This window comes from Nasonia vitripennis, chromosome 2, assembly GCF_009193385.2.
Source record: "Nasonia vitripennis strain AsymCx chromosome 2, Nvit_psr_1.1, whole genome shotgun sequence".
Taxonomy (NCBI): Eukaryota; Metazoa; Arthropoda; class Insecta; order Hymenoptera; family Pteromalidae; genus Nasonia; species Nasonia vitripennis.
Window position 1 is genome coordinate 25,990,631 of NC_045758.1, and position 20,009 is coordinate 26,010,639.

Consider the following 20,009-nt stretch of genomic DNA (forward strand, 5'->3'; position numbering starts at 1 on the left):
CGCCCGTCGTTTTTGAGCTTGACCTCGTTTCCGACCGCTGCGCGCGCCTCATTCCGAATGATCCTCCCCATTCAAGCTCACCCTTCAAATTTGTCCACCTCATCCCGGTCAAAAAATCACAGCTTCCTCTGCTTCTCATCCTTGAAAGGCTGAAAAATCGATCGGTTTAATTACCTCCCCTCTCGCCCTCGATCGGATAAAAAAAGCTCCCAGCGGTGTTCCCCATGGAATCCAGCCATCCATCCACCCACGCGCGCAAGCTCATCCGGCGAAAGAACAAAGTGCGCGCAGAGCGAGGCGAGGCGGGGGTGGGAGAGGCAGCAGTAGCACACGTTCGATCGACTCCGGGGCGCAGGCGTCCCTGCGCAGAGGGCGAGCTTGCGGAGAGAGCTTTTATAGCTAGGCTGCTCCGGCAGCAGCAGCAGCAGCAGCAGCAGCAGCAGCATCATCGAGTCGTCGTTGCGGCAGTTCTTCTGGCGAGATCGATCGGACAAGTGAGCAAGCGAGCGAGAGGAGGAGCAGGTAGCCGCAGAGTCGTGGGCGCAAGCTCGCAAAAGTGTTTTTTCGCAGCGCGAGCAGCAGCTGCAGCCCGACGAGCGAGAGGGCTCCGGGGCCCGAGCAACAGGTACCCAGCACACAGTCGTACTCTCGCTTCTCTACTGTCGCGCATTGGTAACCAAAACGAGCTCGCGATTGTCCGAAGCAGCTGCTGCAGAATCGTCGCCAGGAGGAGGAGGAGGAGGAGGTGGGCGCGATGCCGGAGGCCTCGAGCTCGGGCGGCATGCTCGACGACCCGGACAACTCGACCTTCGAGAACAAGAGCGGCCTGGCCGAGGACATGAAGTTCCTCGCCCGGATGCCCGAGCTCTGCGACGTCACCTTCCTCGTCGGGGACACGCGCGAGCCGGTCTGCGCGGTCAAGGCTGTCCTAGCCGCCAGGAGCAAGTTCGTATACCATATATCTGTATATCTCTGCGCCACCCCCACTTCCGTCCTTCAATTTTCCTCGGAGCTCCGAATAAAGGCGCCTTCTATCGATTTCCGCGCAGCAAACGAGCTCAACAAGTATCTCTCCTGCTCTGCGCCCCTGTCGATCCATTATTATCACACTCAATAATATGCATCTGTTCGCAGGGTCTTCCACAAGATGCTGTACCAGGCGCCGAGTCCGCAGCGCAAGAAGGAGCCGCCCAAGGAGAACAAGCTCAAGATTTTCCTCAAGCGCAGCTCCGAGCCCATCCTCAACCTGCAGAACGCCGCGCAACAGGTAATTGTTTCTGCGAGTTGGACGCTGATACATATATACTTACACAGCTGTGCGTTACATGCGGTATACTCGCCTACTACTATACTGTATATCTAACGCAGCGAAAACGAGGAAATACGAATAACGCCGCGCAAGTGTTGCCTTTTCCCGAAGCAGCCGCTATCTGTGTGTCTGTCTCTCTCACTCTCTCTCTCTCTCTCTCTCTCTCTCTCTCTCTTTCATACTCTGTACTTACTTTTACTGTTTCCATATAACACGTGTACAAAACTTTGGCACTAGTTCGCGCGTCTTTACGTTGCTTCGTACTCTCGAGAGAGACGAGAGACGCGCTTCGCGTGCACCGAATGCTTTGGATTTATTATAATCTATAAGCACCGAAGCACTCGATACGCGCGCACGATGATACAACAAATGAAATTGTTGGCTATACTTTTTTATAAAGAGCCTATCTTATGTGCCATGTAGCGGTCAGGGTTCACGCAGCAGCTGGCTCCCATTCAAGAGGTATACCGCTTCACTGAATACAGTCTCTCACCATTGTATACTCCTTTTTTGCAACTCTCCTTTTTCTCTCTCTCTCTCTCTTTCTATATATATATATCCATTTTTTAGTCTGTGTACCACACACACACACACACACACACACACACACACACACACACATTCGGATCAGGCCGATATACACGGAGAGCACTCGTCGTTTTTGTTATTACAATAGACTATAGAATTTTTCCCTCTATATGACACTTTCAATTTTTTGCTCATCGTATCTCTATGTGTGTCTATATTAATTTTTGCACATACACACGCGTTTTTTGGATGACCGTCTTTTCTATACACACGAGTATAGGAGGACACGCGAGTTGTGTCGGACGCATGCGCATGACCACGACACACTCGTTTTACGTATATATTCTATCACACACCCACGTAGTCGAAAAATTCACATCTGATCGGAGCGAAACATGTGTGTGTGTGTCGTTTCGCAGGTAGTAACACTCACGCCGTTAAATTGTCTTGCATCGATTCACTCTAGTAGCCATGTGCTAGTTGTAGTTAGCAGAGCACATTTATAATGACACGTTTCCGCATTTCCTGCTGGACTCCACTCTCGCAATATTACATAGTGTCATTTATGAAAATAAAATATACGCACCCATGCAAAAAAAATTTGCTATTTTTGTATGGGCTATATATACGATTGGCTGAAGTACACACGCGTTTACTCCAGCCGATCGTGCGCAATTCTCGCCAAATTATATTACCGTCGATCTCTATATATACTGTGTACGACAAGCCCAATCCCCGAGCCTCAGCCTCGTTAACCCCTGACATTATGCCTCGACCGCAGCCGCAGTCCCACCAGCACCACACTCTCATCATCGAGGAATTCGAGCCGGACGTGTTCCGCCAGCTGATCGAGTACATCCACACGGGATGCGTCACCCTTCAGCCTCGCACTCTGCTGGGTAAACCATTATATTATTATTGCCAGAGCCGTTGTTATCATTAGGAGTCGTGCGTAATGACGAACATTCGCAGGAGTGATGAACGCCGCGGACTACTACGGGCTGGACGAGCTGCGGCGTGCCTGCGCTGGATTCGTCCAGTGCTGCATCACCGTAGACACGGTCTGCGCGTTGCTGGCCTCGGCTGAGCGGTACATCCAGTACAAGTGCACCAAGTCGCTCGTGCAGAAGGTAATTCTCTTGTAAGTAGTGCAATCCGAGTACGGCAAGACTGCGATGATCTGCTTTCTACGCAGGTTTTGGAGTTCGTCGACGAGCACGGCAACGAGGTGCTGAATCTGGGCTCCTTCACGCTCCTGCCTCAGCACGTGGTGCGCCTGATCCTGGCGAGGGACGAGCTGCGCGCCGACGAGTTCACCAAGTTCCAGGTATGCCTACTACTTATGCGAGAGACGATCAAACCGGTTTATACTGTTGAAAATACGACATTCTCTTGTTTAAAGGCCGCGCTGATGTGGAGCAAAAAGTGCTGCGACACCAACGCCAACGTGAACCTTAAGGACGTGATCGCAAACTTCCTCGAGTACATCCAGTTCCACAAGATCCCGGCTAACGTGCTGATGCACGAGGTCCACCCCCTGGGACTGGTGCCCAACACCATAATCGTCAACGCTCTGGCCTATCAGGTGCGTATGCACTCGGCGCGCTGATATGCTCATCTCACAGAGAGACAGCCTGCCTGGGAGACTGGGATCATAACCGCGGGGGACGAAGAGATCCTGTTGATCTGGGCACCTTTGTTGCAGGCAGACCCAACCAGTGTCGACCCCGGGCAGCTCTCCCCCCACCGAGTGAGGCGTCAAGGTCGCAGCATGTCGGTCCAGTCGTCGCTGGACCCCTACGGCAGCAACATGACCCTCAACTCGCTGGGCAGCGACGCCGGCTCCGGGAGCGATCACCGTCAGCACTCGGGCAGCAACTAACCCCTAGCGGCCGCGGATCAAACCGCGGCCGCCGCCGGTGCTCAGGACGCGGACGCCTGCCTGCAGTGCAGCGGCCAGCAGTCCTACCGGCCTCACTCGCACCACGCGTCCTCCGGCTCGGGCGCCGAGTCGATCAGCATCGAGGAGGAGCCCCGGGAGCTCGAGCAGCAGCAGCAACAGCACCAGACCCGTCGCAGGCGTCACCGCCAGCAGAAGCGCCAGATACTCGTCCAGGCGGACGTCGAGGTCGTCACCTCGCCGCCCAGTCCCGTGGCTCCTCCCGCCGTTCCCGTCGTCGCCGGCGAGCTCGCCCAGCAACAGCAGCAGCAGACTCAGCCTGGTACCGAGCAGCAATCGGCTGCCGGTCAGAGCGGACTCTACATCCGGATGGTGCTCAGGCAGGAGGGACGACTCGCTAACCTCGTCTGGCTCTACAAGACGCACAAGTTCTAAGTTCGATGTGTGTTTGTGTCTCTGTGTGTGAGAGAGAGTGTGTGTGTGTGTGTGTGTGTGTGTGCGCCGTCTCTTCGTCGGTGTCTGTCTAATGCGCGGTGTATTATCGGCGCGTGACGATTCATATCTGATTGAGCTTTCGTTTTTAGAGAAGGTTTACCGATACCGATATTAGTACAGCTTCTTCTCATCTACTGTACTGCGATCACGACCATTTTGCGTTGCGTTCTTTTCTATTTATCGTGTACGACGTAGATTTTTACTCTAGAATTCTTTACAGGCACTACGATAACTGCCTCCGTTTCAGTCGATGTGCACACCGATTCGTTTGCCGATCTTAACGATTATCATTTCGCCAGTACTTACGGATGTGTATCGTCATCGTCGTCGTATTATGTAGAATAAAACGACGAGGAATTGAAACTTCTATTTTTAATACAGCTCTGTACTCAGATCGTGTCTGTGAAAATCGTCGACGCTGCGCTGAACCAACGCTTTCCTCGTGTATATTAACGAAGCTCTATTCGCTGCAACAACACAGACAAACAAACAAAGCATAATACTTGAATATAAATATACAGATCGAGATCAAGATGAAAAGAAAAGGCTTTCGAATCTCTCACTGCCGAGATAGCGTGCACGCGCGTCCACGAGACAACGCTCGATGGTTCCGACCGATTTTAAATGAGAGATATAACGTGCAAACGCTGAAACACTCTATATAATAGTTTCCCCTCTGTACAATCTTCCGGAAAGCATGAGATGATGGTTGAAGAAGCCGACTATGCAGTGCGCGTCCCTATACAAACTATATATATATATATATATATATATACACACACGAAAAAAAAACAAAAGAGTAAACAAGAAAGATGCTATTTTTCAAAACCTATTTTTCCATGGGACGCGCGCGCAAGTGTGTGTGTGTGTGTGTGCGTGACTATACACACGCTGTACGTATGTGTCATGTGTATCGGGGAGCTTTTATCTCGTCGGGTTACATAGACGTTATACATATATTATACATATAGATATTATTATATCAGGAAAGAGACGAAAGTTGCATCGTATATAAACATATAGCCTATTTCCCCGATCGTGTCATATCACACTCTTGCTCTTTTGCATCTCGACCATGGATATACACTTAGAACCAAAACTATACATATAAACATTTCTTTGAATGTATTCAAGTACCTCCTGTCGCGTATGATATAGGCACCTCAACTGAAAAAAAAAGGACAAACGGATATACCGATCGTTGTTGCATTTACACAGCTGTTGTATACACACATATTGTTGCCGTTGTTGTTATACATATATTATATTACATATATTTCGATGTTGCCGTCACATTACGTATAGATATATATATCTGGAGAAATGAGAACATATATAAATATAAAACAAAAATCGTATCTCGAGAGAATAATATAACGCAGTTATACATCCGTAGCTCATCGATATACGTGCGTCGGAATGGATTATTCCGTCGCACGTGTGATAATACTCCTTTGTGCTCGACTGACAAACGAAGATAATTACTGTATAACGTGGAGGCGACATATTCTGTATTGATCGATTGATTGTAAGCTTGATGGCTCCTCGCTTGAATTATCCGTCGGTGTTTCTGCACGACATGACAATTTCGTTCGATTCGCGCGAAGCTTTAAAATTAGGCGAGTCTGTTATAGTTTATGACGAAATTATTAGTTTTTAAAAAAATATGCCGTTTGTTTTACGCAATCGGTTGAAGCGCGCCTTCCATCACGCGTGTTATCTTCCGAGAAACGACTGTATCGAGATCCATTTGCGAGCAATCAAAAGTACCGTTATAACTTACTTACGATAAACTATCTTCATTGTTTCAGTATCATTATGCGGTGTTTTAATCATCTAACTCGACCTATGCATAGGTTTTTCATTATTTGTAGCTGTTCATCAATACAAGGCAGATAACATAATAAACCATGTTCATATTATATGGTTACGAAGCTTTGTCATTACCAGCTAATCCTGATACCTTTACACATAGTGCACGTAATGTGACACCAGCTATAATAATAACAACCTTTTTAAAGTAGTTTGCAAGAAATTGACTTAATCGCCAGTGGATTCTCGATCCCTTCCTAACAAGACATTCATGAATTTCTGAAAAACGCTGTTCGATACAACCAGCGAAACGCACCATAGCAACGAGCCACTGTGGCTAAACATGGGGGATCCGCTACCTAACATAATATAACCTGCACATGCGTCTACGTTGAACACACGTCTCTAGTTTCTTTCCGCGATAAAATTTATCAGTGAAAAGCAGAAAAAATGGTACGAATGAAAAACAGTCGTCCCGAAACTCGAACGACCTACTTCCTCAAACCTGGACAGACCCTCCAGAACACGAAAGTAAGTCGAATTTAAAAATTAAAAAACCAAACGAAAGCTCGTTGGAACTTTGGAATGATTTTTCAAAGGTCTCCGAAAGATCTCTGGCCTTGATACTCCCGCAAAGTTCGTTCGAGCGTTTCACCGATTACGCCAAGGAAAATGAAAGAGTCGCACTGCTCGCGGAACGCGAGGCCAAGAGACTGGCTGCCCTCAAAGAGGCTACTTACAACATGTCAAAATCGTGGGAGGGCACAGCCAAGGTACGATGATAATCAACGTCACCTCAAATCAATCCTATATAACTTTGTTCATTTCTCTCAGAACATACAGAAACGCCGCAGGGAAGAGCTTCTCTCTCGGAAAAAGAACGAGGAAGCTGACAGGCTGAAGTTTATGAAGGAGCTAGCCGCGAAAAACGCGGAGGAACGCGCGGAAATCCTAAGACAGGCCGAAGAGCTGATCCTCTACAGGAAGCCCCAGTGCAGGATAATAAATCAAGCTCTGCTGACCGCCGAGGTACTGGAAATTAAAATCTGTGTTAAAATTATTGTAAATTTAAAATTGTATCGTATCGCAGTGCTTGCGAGAGTTGGAGGAACAGGTGAAGTTTCAACACTCCCTCAAAGACGTGAATAAAAAGCTCAGCGAGGAGCAAGCTCGCTGGGTCATGGAGGACGTCGCGAAGTTTCGCGAGGAGGAGAAGAAAAAGCACCATGAGAGACTGAACAAGATTAGAGTGAACAAGGAAAACCTCGAGAAACAGTTTGTATCGCCGTAGAATAAAGCTTTTGAGTTAAGACGTAAGTATTTTAAACTCGATGCTTTTATAGGATGGAGCAAAATAAACAAGATTTAAAGAGGATCGAAGAATCCATCAGGAAAGCAGAGACGGAAGATTTGCAGAACATGTCGAAGGAAATAGACGAGATAAAGCAGAACGAGTTGCAGGAGGTAAAATACGATTCTCGCGGTTACGTAAAAGCACATATTATGATAAATTATCACGACAGGCGCTGAGAAAGAAGGAGACCCTGAGAAAAATGTTCCTCGAGAACATCGAAGAAAGAAGGCAGGCCGAACTGAAGGCTCGGCAAGACAACGAGTTTCAGGAAAAAAGCCTGAAAATCTATCGCGAATTCAAGCACGAAATGGAGAAGACGGCCAAGCAAAAAGCGAAAATCGCGAAGGAGGAAAGAGCCCGCAAAATAGAGCAACTAGGTATAATCTCTCTCTCTCTCTCTCTCTCTCTCTCTCTCTCTCTCTCTCTCTCTCTCTCTCTCTCTCTCTCTCTCTCTCTCTCTCTCTCTAGAATCTCGATTTACAATTCAAAAACACAAAAACAATCCTCTAATCCATTCCAGCGAAAAAGATCGCCGTGACACTGCAGAAGAAAGACCGGATAGTAGAGAAACAGGAGAGGAAAAAAGCCGAGTCGGACAAGCAGCTGGAGGAGCAGCGCGAGCGGGAGGAACTGGAGAGTAAGAGGAAGAAGGAAAAAGCTCGCCAGGAGCTTGAACAGCAGTTGAGGAGCATCGAGGAGGAGCAGGCGACGCGAAAGAAGGAGGAGGCCGAGATGAGGCTTTGGGAGATGCTGCAGAGGTACAAGAGGGACGAGTTCAATAAGGAGTGGAACCGGCAACACGAGGAGGAGGAGAAGAAGAGGCGCTTGGAGTACGGGAAGATGCTCAAGAAGCAGATGGTCGGAGCTTTTTTGGTAACGTGTGCGTTCGTAGGTGGGACTGCAACCGATTGTTCATTTCGCAGGCGCAAAGAGACGCCGCGAGTCGGAGGGAGAAGCTCGAGGCTGACGATTCCGTGGAGGTAAAGGAGATGATCAACAAGGTCAACGAGAGGGTCTTGGCTTACGGCGAGCAGGTTCTGCAGGAGTCGAGAGGTGTTCGGCCGACATTTCCCATTGAGAAGGCCATCGAGGTAGGTCAAATCATTGTCCTCCTTTTCGGCAAAGTGAAAAGTTAATTGAAAACTATGTTCGATGATTTAAGAAATTCAAGAGAGAGGTGGGTCTGGTACCGCGGTTCAAGAAACGCGACCCCAACGTCGAGGTTTCGACGATTTCAAAGAAAAGACGCCAACGTCGAGCGATTTGCCCGAAGCCAGTCGACGAGGCGAATGCTCTTTGTCTTGGCTAAATCAAGAAAAAAAGTTGAACGTAACGCTTGTATACATATCCATAAATTTTACAATAAACACTTCCACAAAGTATCCCAAAGCCGTATGCGAAATCGACTCCGCCTTCATTTATTTCATTCGGCGCTGCCACGTACGTGATGTACTCGGGATAGGTTATACTCTGGTTCCCCAAATTTCCCATAATTACACATCTTCGCGTGTGAAATAAAAAAATGTCCGGGAACAAGGACAGCGGATCGGGTCCACCGAAAAAAGTTAAGCCACTGCCACCGCTGGTAAACTTCCTCAACGCCGGCTTATCGGGGTAAGTAGACACAGCCACTCCGATAAAACATAGCAGTATTTTCATTTCTAACACGGCGAGTCAGAATGTGCGCGACGTGTTTCGTGCACCCGATGGACGTTTTGAAGAACCGCATGCAAATGAGCAAGGAGGGCGTCACCATAACCCAGACGATATCCACGATTTTTCGCAACGAGGGCATCTTCAAATTCTACGCGGGCCTCAGCGCTGGTCTCGTGCGCCAGGCCACTTACACCACAGCGAGGTTGGGGATCTACAATCAGCTGCAGGACATCTACAGGTCTGTCATCGTCGGCAAAATTTTTATTGTCAACGGTAACGATATATCCAACGAAAACACGACTCGTTGCAGGGAACGGTACTCCGAGGAGAAGCCGACTTTCGCGAGGCTGGCCTTGATGGCGGCGACAGCCGGTTCCATGGGTGCCTTCGTCGGCACACCTGCCGAAGTGGCTCTGGTGCGCATGACGTCGGACGGCAGGTTACCGCCCGGTTAGTTCAATTATCATTAGCGGAGCTTTAACTGCCGAAAGGAGTAATGATCAGCTAATCGAAGGGTATGACGTACGGCGATGCGACGAGCGCAGAACAAAGGAGAAATTACAAGAGCGTCGTGGACGCGTTCGCGCGAATCGTCAGGGAGGAGGGAGTGTCGACCCTGTGGCGCGGAAGTGTCGCCACGATGGGCAGGGCCGCCATAGTCAACGTCTCCCAACTGGCCACCTACAGCCAGGCCAAGATTATCATCGCTTCCGAGTGTAATATATACTCACTATTCTTTAAGAGCTTTTTGGCTGATTGGATTCTGAAAGTATAATAACGATCCGATTGGCAGTGGACGTACCGGAAGGCGTCCAGCTGCACTTCTACGCGTCGATGCTGTCGGGCGTGATAACGGCCTTCAACTCGATGCCGTTCGACATCACGAAAACGCGGATCCAGAACCGCAAGAGCACCGACGGCAAGCTGCCGGGGATGTTCGGCGTGATGTTCGACATCGCCAGGACCGAGGGCTTCAGGGCTCTGTGGAAGGGATTCTGGCCGACCTACTGCAGGATCGGACCCCACACGGTCATCACTTTTATGTTTAACGAGCAGTTCGCTCGGCTTTACAGGTTGTACTTTATGCAGTGACGCGTTCTCGTTTTGGTAAATTTTGTCCCGAGTTGTGTATTACGTGCACGTTACGCATTAAACGATAAAAGTTAGCTCGCTATCTATCATTCCAATCATCGCTAGCCTGTAAATTTAATTTCAAAGCTTAAAAATATCTCCCACTCGCCCACGCAAAGCTCCGACGATAAAACAGACCGTCTACCACCACTTCCCTGCTTCCCGATCCGTCCGCTCGGCGGCGCGACTATCCGCGACAATCAGCTGCAATCTGCATCTCGATCCGACTGGTGGCCGCAGTGACCGCGAACCCCCGCGACGTCTCGAGGCGAATCACGCGCGCGACGTCTGCTGGCCTTCCCAGTTCCCTCCCGCTCTATATACTATATACTTGTATACGCATATACAACGCCGGATTCCCTCACACACATCGAAGGCCGCGTATCACGGTATAACAGTGTTGGTTAGTCGTCGCGAGTTAGCGAGTAATCGCGGCAGTCCGGTGCCCGATCCCCTCGACGACAGTCGTCGCTGGTCGACGTCGAAGTTTCCATTGCACATATAACGAGTACAACACACGCGACTCATCACGAGAGTTGAGTAAGTAGATACTCTCTCTCTCTCTCTCTCTCTCTCTGCTGCTGTGAGAAACAACGAAGATATAAAAAATGGGCGAGAAGACAGTGCCGAATGCCGTCAAGTTCGCCATCGGCGGCACGTCTGGGTGAGTGCATTATATTCATTGTGCATGATGTACGAATTTCCTGTATGACAGTGCAATAGTTTGCTACATTTACCGTCGCGAGCCTCGAGGGAGTCGATCGCGAGAAAAAGGCGTCGCACTTTCATACATGTTTTTCACTTTAAGAGCAATACTTACGTACACGGTTGGACTGATTGCCTAATCGGCGCGGTACAGTTTCTTGATTGATAGCAATGCGAACAACAAATATTATTCAACCAACGATGTGTACGTGTTAGTTCGACCCGGTAGTATTATCTAAAAGGCGCCAGAGATGCCTTTCGTTCATTGCAATGATCAATTCATCGCCCATTGGTTGGCATGCAAATATGAGTTATGAAATTGTTGCAAGTCTGCCCTCTGCGCTGTGGCCACTTTCACTTTTTTCTTCTTTTAGAATGGCAGCCACGCTGTTTGTCCAGCCGCTTGACCTCATAAAGAACCGCATGCAGTTGAGCGGAAAGAAAACTTCCACTGTATCGGTTATTTCCTCGATTATGAAAAATGAAGGTCTGCTGGCCATGTATTCTGGACTGTCTGCTGGACTTATGCGTCAAGCAACTTACACTACCACTAGGCTTGGAATCTACACATGGCTGTTTGAAACAGTATCGTAAGCCTCTGAAAGATTACACCTAGCCATGATTTTTTTGTGAATCATGAGCTAATTTTGGAATGATTTTTATAGGAAAGATGGCCCACCAAACTTCATCACTAAAGCTGGCCTTGGTATGCTTGCCGGCTGCGTGGGTGCTTTTGTTGGAACCCCAGCTGAAGTGGCATTAATCAGAATGACAGCTGATGGTAGATTGCCACTAGGTAAGATATGGATATCAGATTTCTTTGAATCTCTTCTTTTCTTCTTAATGAAATTCTTCTCTTCCTGATCGCTCTGGCTGCTTGCCAGCAAGAGATCTTAAGCCATGGCCTTGACCTTCATCCCGATGTTTATATTTCTAGCCGAAAGAAGAAACTATAAAAATGTGTTTGATGCACTGTTTCGTATAACAAGAGAAGAAGGACTGTTCACATTGTGGAGAGGAGCAATTCCCACAATGGGCCGTGCAATGGTAGTTAACGCAGCTCAATTAGCTTCATATTCGCAAGCTAAACAAGCTCTTCTTGATACAGGTACTATTATTGTGAACTTTAATGAAACAAAACTAAACTAACAAAGCTAGTCAGTTCAATCCTAATGATGTTTATTGTGCAGGGTATTTCGAGGAAAATATAACTTTGCACTTTGCAAGTTCTATGATTTCTGGTCTAGTCACAACTGCGGCTTCAATGCCTGTGGATATTGCTAAAACAAGGTGAGATCTATTTAAACGCTTTACAGTTTTCAGTTTTACCTGACCATAAATAACAAAATGACCTTTGTTCTAGAATACAAAATATGAAAACAATAAATGGGAAACCAGAATTTACTGGTGCCATTGATGTATTGACCAAGGTGGTGCGCAATGAAGGATTGTTTGCATTGTGGAAAGGATTCTTCCCCTACTATGCTCGTCTGGGACCCCACACTGTTTTGACATTCATCTTCTTAGAACAAATGACTTCTGCATACAAAAAGTTTGCATGATTGAACAAATAATCATTTCTATAATGATTCCACGTTACTAAGAACCGGAAAACCGATATTACAAGCTTCAAAGATTTTTTTTATTTTCTTTATACATACGCTTTTGAGAAACGAAACATTCTTTATGCATTCTTTTGTAACGACAGGGTCGTCCGGCACGATTCTAGAAGCTCTTGTTCATTACAGTTGTTTGATTATTTCAGATACAGCTTTCATTGTTATCAGTGTCAAGTGTAATGTTTGATAGGCCATTGTTATCGAGTTAAGACTCCATGTACAAAGCGAAATAAGGATAGTTAGAGTATACAACTATTTTTACAATAAAAAAATGTTGTTGCCAAAATAGTTTTACTAAGTTTTATATGATAAGGGGCAACAAGCATGTAAATGTGTGTGAACATAATTTCGAAATTTGCGTGAAAACTACATATTTCACAAATTACAATTTCAAAGAACTTCAAGCAGTGCCATTTAACGTTAGGTAATCTTCGCTGGTTATTACACCTTGCGACGCGTCAACAAATCAAGACCTGTCGAAAAAAATGGTTATAAATTGCGAACTTTCCTTCGTCATTTATCTACCTTATTGACGAAGTTGAATAATCGCATGCGGTTTACGTAAAAAGTCATATTTATTACTAAATTCTCTGTTACTATTATCATCATCATCGTTATAATTATTATTCTCTTAAATGTGAAGATTTGCAAATAAAGGTTTTCAATAGAAATTCTGAATCATTGTAAACCAGCATGTATTTAGATGCTCATGGTCCCTTAGTTGTAAAAATCGTTATCGATATATCGTTTCCAAAACAATATTTTATTTTAGACTACTATATTTATATTGTTCTATTTTCTTTTGTATAATAAAATACCGATTTCTGTTGATTTTACTTGGTGGGTAATCTTTGAATTCTCCGTTGCGAATCACAAATACATATTTTTTCAAGCACTGCTCAATTATTATTAATTAATAAATTACAGGTGAAACTTCTTACCGACCGATCAGCAACGACGTCCGTCGGCAGATCAGCATTCCAACCTTACCATCGCACCCGCGCGGGAATTATCAATCGCCGCCAAAGTGTAGGTACAGCCCATCCTCATCCGATATAATATACTGCGACAGACCGTCAGCAAACTCTCCTCCCTCTCATGGACCGCCGTCGCTGCTGCACTGACTGCGTGCACACGCACCGGATAACGGATGCCTCGGAGCTACCGCACGTTAGGAGGAGCGATCATTATGCATGAGACTCCGTTCTCTCTTTCTCTCTCTCTCCCCCAATTTCTTTTAACACACGACATAATGCGCGAGGACTTTAAAGCACAAAAGATCGACGGCTCGTATAATTTTCGAGTTCCTCCGCGCGTGCGGTCGCGAACCGAACCGGTTTATGGTTTTTGAAAAGAAAAATCGAATCGTCGATCTTTTCGACGCGCGGAGGGCAACAATAGAGCAAAGGGTGAGCAACAAGTTATAAGCGGAGAGAGAGAGAGAGAGAGCGCCTAAAAGTGCATCAGGATCATCGCCATCGGGATATTCGCGCATACACATACGTATATATATATATACACGAGAACAGGCTCTCTCTGCGGTGGCGCAGCCGTTAGAGGGGGTGATGGAACGCGTCGCTGCGCGCGCAGCCGCTTTGTCTGCTGCGCCGTGGTGGGGTCTCGCGCAGCGGCAGCAACACACGAGGGTCCAGCCGCCGCAGCGGTATAGCGCGCCGCGAGTAAGAGCGAGCGAGAGAGAGAGAGAGAGAGAGAAAAAGAGGGAGAGGACGATGGCCATGGCGGAGCGGCCGATTGCATCCTCAGTTCAGTCGGGCGCTGAACCCGCGCTCCGTTCGGTCGCAGCGTCGTAGCCGTACTCTCCGTGTGTTTTCTCTCCGTACAGCTATCGTTCTCTTCTTATCTGCCCTTCCGTTAACTCGCGCGCATGCACGTACGCGAGTGCGCTCGCGGATAGACAGATCGGTATACTTCAACAGAGAGGACGAGTTTGTATCGGTTCGCGTTCGGTTGCCTTTTCGCCAACCCCTCTTTGTGTGCACCACTGGCATATTCGAAGAATATAGCTATACACGTATAGAAGCAAGAAACTCCGAGGAAGAGAGAGAGAGAGGAGCAAAAGCGAGAAGAAAAAAAGGATCGGTCGGATGCCGCTGCGCGATCGCGGAGCGAAAGTGCCTGGAAGAGAGGAGAGGGAGATCTCGAATTTCCGAGGAGGATCCGGCTGCTGTTGCGGGTGCGGACACGCTGCGACGCGTTTTTTGCCGGAGAAGAAGTATAGTACTTGCAGTGCTCCGCGGGAATAGTGGTGCAGCAGTGCACACGTAGAGCAGCCGAGTATATACACACACGCACGCACACACACGCGCGCACACAGCGCACACCTCCGGCATCACCACGGGCGTCTCGCTGTGCGCTCAGCGCTCGGCAACGGTTCTTCCTCTCCCGGACGATCGGCGAGATTCATCTTTCTGCATGGTGAGTACCTACCTGACTTTTAATATACTTATGTGTCTACTTATACGGATCGTCGGTGGCGAATCTCTTTGCGCGGAGTGTGTTGTCATTTACTCTGGACTACAACTATACTCGTATACCCTAATGCGCGAGTTGTGCATAACTTCGAATCTCGTGCAGGTATATAATTTCAATGTGCGCGTGTGCGAGTTCTCCGGGAGATCGTCCTCAGTTCTCGGAGATTTTGACGAGGGGTCGCGGCTGCGCCGCCCGAAATACCTGTGCAGCCGCACGCTCGATCTTCAGCTCTCTCGCAGAGTCTCTGCCGGAAATAAAGCGATGCATAGGCATAGCGCGGAGTCAGTGTCGCCCGCGTTTTTTTTCCCCGCCGATTCAGCGTAATTCCATGTGTGTGATGAAATCGAGTTAGAGATCGTTTAGTGGCTATGGAATTATCCTGTGTTATAGCGTGGAGGATGCGGTATTATGATACTCTCTCGAATCTTGCGTAATGGCCGCTGCCGAACTTTTTGCGCGGCTTTTTTGCACGCACACTCGCGTTTTTTCCTGTTCGAGAACACACTGTACACTACTTATACGCGAAGGAGGAGGAGGTCAACAGCCGAAGTGTATATAGTGTGTACATACACGATCGATGCCTAATCGCGCGACATGCTCGCGATTTGGGCAACGAGTCTTGTTAATTCTCGATAAGCCGTACGGGATTTCTCGCGCGAGAGGGAAAAATGATCCGATAGCCGTGAGAAAGCCGCGAATCGAGGAAATTCGCCTGCGCTCGCGCGCGGGCCGGGAAAGGAGACAGGAGCAAATAAAGCACGCGCGAGAGAGGAGTGCACGTAATTATAGCCGACGCGTGCTTGTGAATCGCGAGCGATATTTTCCGGGACCTGCGCTATACTGCTATGAGAACGAATTCGGCGGAGATGCGCCGCTACACAGCTTTGTGTATTAGAGCCGGCGTTATTAATCCGGAAAAAAAGGACGGCTCTGTGCATGTGTGTGTGTGTGTACCGGTAGAAGTACGTTATGTTGGCGCGGCTCTCTGTAATTTAGCGCTCGCGCGCGCGGCTAATAAGAAATAAGGTCATAAACGTATAACTGCGCGCGACTGTGCCGGCTGTATTTTTCAGCGTGTGTTTTGTCGGTTTTTCCTTTACAGCGCTTGCCGTGAATCCTGCGCGCATCCCCCGTTACGCCGTATATGTGTAACATAGCGATCTTCGTCGCGATCGGCACTGGCTCTCCTTCTCCAGGTCAGCGAAGCGGAAGAAACGTCGAGACGCTCTTGAGGCTCTGCCAAAAAATTCGCCGCCCCTACGATCAACCTGCACGTGTGCATTATAGATCTATATGCGTTTGCGCGAGAGAGCAACACATTCTCCGGTTGCGGGTATGCCTTTCTCGACAGAGACAGAGAGAGAGAGAGAGAGAGAGAGAGAGAGAGAGAGAGAGAGACTCCGTGTCTATGTGCTATAGAGGACTGCTGCCGCGTAACGTGCATACCGGTCGCCTAAGATAGACAGCAGCGAGCGCGCAGAGTGCACTACTCTCGAAAATAGGGTAATCCGAGGCCGCTTGTAGTTTCGAGATGATTGGATTTTGCGTAGGACGGGGGGGTTGGCTGTAGGTATATATAGATAGACGAGAGAGAGAGAGAGTGAGAGAGCAAACGAAGCGGTTCGACCAGACGGCTTTCAGACACACGGTTGCGCTCTGTTGAGAATTATTTTCAGGATCGCTTTTTTCACCAGCTGCGAGCGCTGCGATTTTTTCAAACTCGTGTTAATAATATACCGATCGATGCTGTAATACGGCGAAATTAAAATTTTTTCGTATTAATGTACATTTTTATCGCTGCATCAAAGACGAGACAGGTCGATTATCGGCTATCCACGCGTATAACGTACGTCACACACTCGTGTTCATACGCGCTCAGATAAGCGAATAAACAATCATCCTCGTGATCGATAATGCGGATTACCACTTTAATTGGAATAATCCTTGAATGCCTAATGCCTCTGTTTATTGCCGGTCGATCGACTCTCCCAACAACGATATCGCTCTTCGTTATTATTATCGTCATTATCAAAGTCAAGAACTTCATACCGCACGTCAACTTCGCGTCTCTGTCTTCGGACATGGCGAATCGAACCTGCTTACGAAATTGCTCTCATTACGTACTGAGAACGCGATTATATTAATTTTTTACCGATTCTTTCCGTGTTTCCGCTAATTGCCGCGCGTTAACTGCATCGAGGCGGTGTTCTCTCTCTCTCCGGTGTAACCACCTAATAACGCGATTAAATATAATAATATACGACCCGGGATATTCTCTCTCATATGCGTATTGAAAGTTGTGTGTATTCGCGAGTGAGTCGTGTGCCGATCATTTCGAATATCTCCGTTTTTCTGCGTAGCTCCGGTTGCTCTCTCGCCGGCTCATTATCGTCATTACGTTTAGCCCTGAGTGCGACTGTCTATACTTAGTAAGCAGCCCTTCTTGCACGAACACGCAGAATGCACGAATTTTTTCTCTCCACAGCCAATGAAATGTCCGAGAGCGCGGGAAACTCGATCGTCGAAAATAAACGGATGCTGTAACAATCATATCTCTCAGCTCTCTCGCGTGTGCGGTGCGCAGCTTTCGAATATCCTCTCCATACACTGACACGTAACGCGTGCGCTATACGGCCTCTTTCTCCGTCCGTGCAGTGTAAAGTAATTCCTTAATAACACGCTTTATCGCGTCGATTACGCTCCTAAATAAAAAGCTCGTTCTCTCTCTCTCTCTCTCTCTCCGCAAAGAAATTGCGTATACGAAAAAAATCTCGGCGCACGCACTTATGCACACACGGGCGCGTTTCTTCGAAAGCGCAGATTGTTGTTATACTTATATGCCGAGAGAGCAGCGCGTGACGCGCGCCCGTTACGCAACTTACTTGCACTTTCGCGCGATATATCCACGCAGACACACACACACACACACACATACGCATCGGCCTTCTTTCCCTCTCTGCACCTTATATATTATACGAGCTGCTCTCTGTGCCCCGCTCAGTTGGCGCCGGATCGAGAGTGTATGTATGTGTACGGGGCGTTTATTAGACTGACATATATTTTCGTCGAGCTCCACTTTCCCGGGCAGAGAGAACAGCGAGACGAGGGTCTCTACCGATTATCCGTCGATATTTAAGTAGCCGAGAGCGACGACGAGAGCAAATGGTGCGTAAGCTAGTTGGCGGTGAAGGCTGGTTTTCTACTGCATACACGCTTGGCAGAGCTTTTGTCAAGCTCATTTGCAGTATTTTTTTTAAACGAGCCTGGAGAGGGACCGGTAGCGAGACTGTAAAGCTCGCGGGCGATCGTAAAAGACACAGGGGGAAACGATTTACGGGGAGGCTTTCGTCGTTGCTGCTGCTGTGCTGCAATCAATTTCTGTTTTCTTTTTTTTTCGGCGGTGAGGTGTCCTCTCCGGCCTTTGAAAAAGAGTCTGAAAGGGGAGACGCGTTCGTTTTTATACGCGCACGCGCAGATTTATTTCCTAGAATTCTTTTACGATTTTTTAACTTTTACAGGCCTAACGTTATTAAATTTGCAGCTCGAATTGGCTTCGTTATAAAAATACTCGAGAGCCGAGATTTCTTTTCACGCGAATTCAGCCACAAGCTGCCTCTTTATACACACGTCTCGCTCGTTCAAATTTCCCAAATCCAACGAGAGCCTTCAACAGCAACAAAGTAGCCACTCCAGCGAAGTAAGAGGCTTTTGGCGTACAAGCACACACAGGGAGCCATTTAACAGGCCTGTTTACAATCGGCCATCAACAAAAGAACATCCTCGCGACGTTCACAAGTGCAGCAACACAAGAGCTTACCCATACACACTTCCGCATGTGCTTGTGTGCATGCGTGTATTAGAGTCGTCGACCATATACCGCTGGCTCGCGCAGCCGCTGCTTTTTTCGCATGACACAATTCATTACAATGAGCCGAAAGAACGCGAGGCGGTCGCTTAATATGGTCATCTATGCATCGCAGTGTGTAGATTGTTGCTTTATGAAAGTGACACGCGTGTTTCTTCTGCCGCGGCGCTGTGATGGCGTTTTGTTTTTGCCGGCGCAAAAAATCGGTAATTGCTGTGACTAAACGGTTTCTTGCGCGCGAGCCTGCTTGCATATAGATACTCTCTCGATGATTTTTGTCCAATCGTGTATGCGGTAGTTAGGAACGAGTATTTGATTAATCTCCCCCAGTGATTAAACGCGGGTTTAATCAAACGTTTTTTTCGCATTTGACACAGCCGTTGTACAGGTTTCATTTGAATTTTTATTTACGACCGAATGCTATACTTCTCTGCGTCTCATTAAACCGAAAATCATTTTAAGTTATTTATTGTTATTTTTGAAATCATATAACATCTAGGCTATGTACCCACCAGGATGAAAAAAAAACCTTCGCAATTCAATCTCCATATCCCGAGCAAAATGAAAACGCCCTCAAAGAAATCTCTCGTTTGAAAAGGGGCCCAAAACGCAAAGCGCAAAAAGCAGCAGCGCGAAATTTCCTACTAAAACTCACTCCGCAACTCTTTATCTCCGGCAGGCTGGTATTCGCGACGACTTTACCGCGAGCCGCGATTCTCGTTACGCGCGCGCTCTATTCGCGCAAAACGAAAAAATAAAGCACTGCTGTATAGCAGCTCCTTTTGAAAACCAGCCTGAGCTCGCTTCCACGTACAGATACACACACACACGCGTACACTAGTACAGTGGCATTAGTAGTAGTAAGAAGAAGAGGAGGAGGAGGAGAAGGAGAGAGAGATAGAAAGAGTCGAAGGGCTTTTTTCCGAGGTGCACGCACGCGGTGTTAAGCGGCAGATAGGCATCGCGCGTCGGGCCGCGAGAGAGCTGCGCGCGTGTAAAAATAGAAGCGGAGAAAGACAGAGCATGTGTGCACCCTTTCGCCGAGCTCTGCTGCCGATGCTCGAGCCAAGTATGTAAGTATAGTAGTCTTCTGCTGTTGCTGCTCTTTCGCGTATAGTCCGACTCTCTCTTTCCATCTCCTC

The 20,009-nt window shown here is 47.8% G+C and overlaps 4 protein-coding genes across 5 annotated transcripts in view; all 4 read left to right on the forward strand.

Annotated features, from left to right (window-relative positions):
- Nucleotides 1–400: 400 nt before the first annotated feature.
- On the forward strand, nt 401–8,800 carry LOC100121711 (trichohyalin). The gene is made up of 19 exons (XM_031924197.2): nt 401–625; nt 707–945; nt 1,135–1,267; nt 1,733–1,771; nt 2,619–2,736; nt 2,810–2,967; nt 3,033–3,164; nt 3,240–3,422; nt 3,543–3,716; nt 3,786–4,165; nt 6,515–6,575; nt 6,644–6,817; nt 6,879–7,073; nt 7,135–7,319; nt 7,388–7,508; nt 7,568–7,775; nt 7,919–8,256; nt 8,322–8,489; nt 8,561–8,800. Exons 2-19 carry the CDS (start codon nt 755–757, stop codon nt 8,705–8,707), a joined length of 3,105 nt encoding a protein of 1,034 aa, XP_031780057.1. The 5' UTR covers nt 401–625; nt 707–754; the 3' UTR covers nt 8,708–8,800.
- LOC100121678 (mitochondrial 2-oxoglutarate/malate carrier protein-like) lies at nt 8,742–10,220 on the forward strand. Of its 2 annotated transcripts, none has more exons than XM_001605239.3 (5): nt 8,742–9,012; nt 9,077–9,292; nt 9,365–9,504; nt 9,600–9,770; nt 9,848–10,220. In XM_001605239.3, the coding sequence occupies exons 1-5, from the start codon at nt 8,921–8,923 to the stop codon at nt 10,144–10,146; spliced, it is 918 nt and encodes a 305-aa protein (XP_001605289.1). In that variant the 5' UTR covers nt 8,742–8,920; the 3' UTR covers nt 10,147–10,220. The 2 variants fall into 2 exon arrangements, with proteins under 2 accessions (XP_001605289.1, XP_008217743.1); XM_008219521.3 differs by having other exon boundaries at nt 8,820–9,012; nt 9,569–9,770.
- Nucleotides 10,221–10,408: 188 nt separating this feature from the next.
- On the forward strand, nt 10,409–13,345 carry LOC100121662 (mitochondrial 2-oxoglutarate/malate carrier protein). The gene is made up of 6 exons (XM_001605223.6): nt 10,409–10,849; nt 11,265–11,480; nt 11,556–11,686; nt 11,828–11,998; nt 12,081–12,180; nt 12,254–13,345. Exons 1-6 carry the CDS (start codon nt 10,794–10,796, stop codon nt 12,450–12,452), a joined length of 873 nt encoding a protein of 290 aa, XP_001605273.1. The 5' UTR covers nt 10,409–10,793; the 3' UTR covers nt 12,453–13,345.
- A 931-nt stretch (nt 13,346–14,276) lies between these two features.
- The window catches only part of LOC100121588 (probable serine/threonine-protein kinase dyrk2), a 95,840-nt gene continuing 90,107 nt past the window's right edge, over nt 14,277–20,009 (forward strand). The window contains exon 1 of the mRNA XM_008219519.4: nt 14,277–14,945. The gene's annotated coding sequence lies outside the window, so the exon portion shown is untranslated. The remainder of the gene's footprint in view (nt 14,946–20,009) is intronic.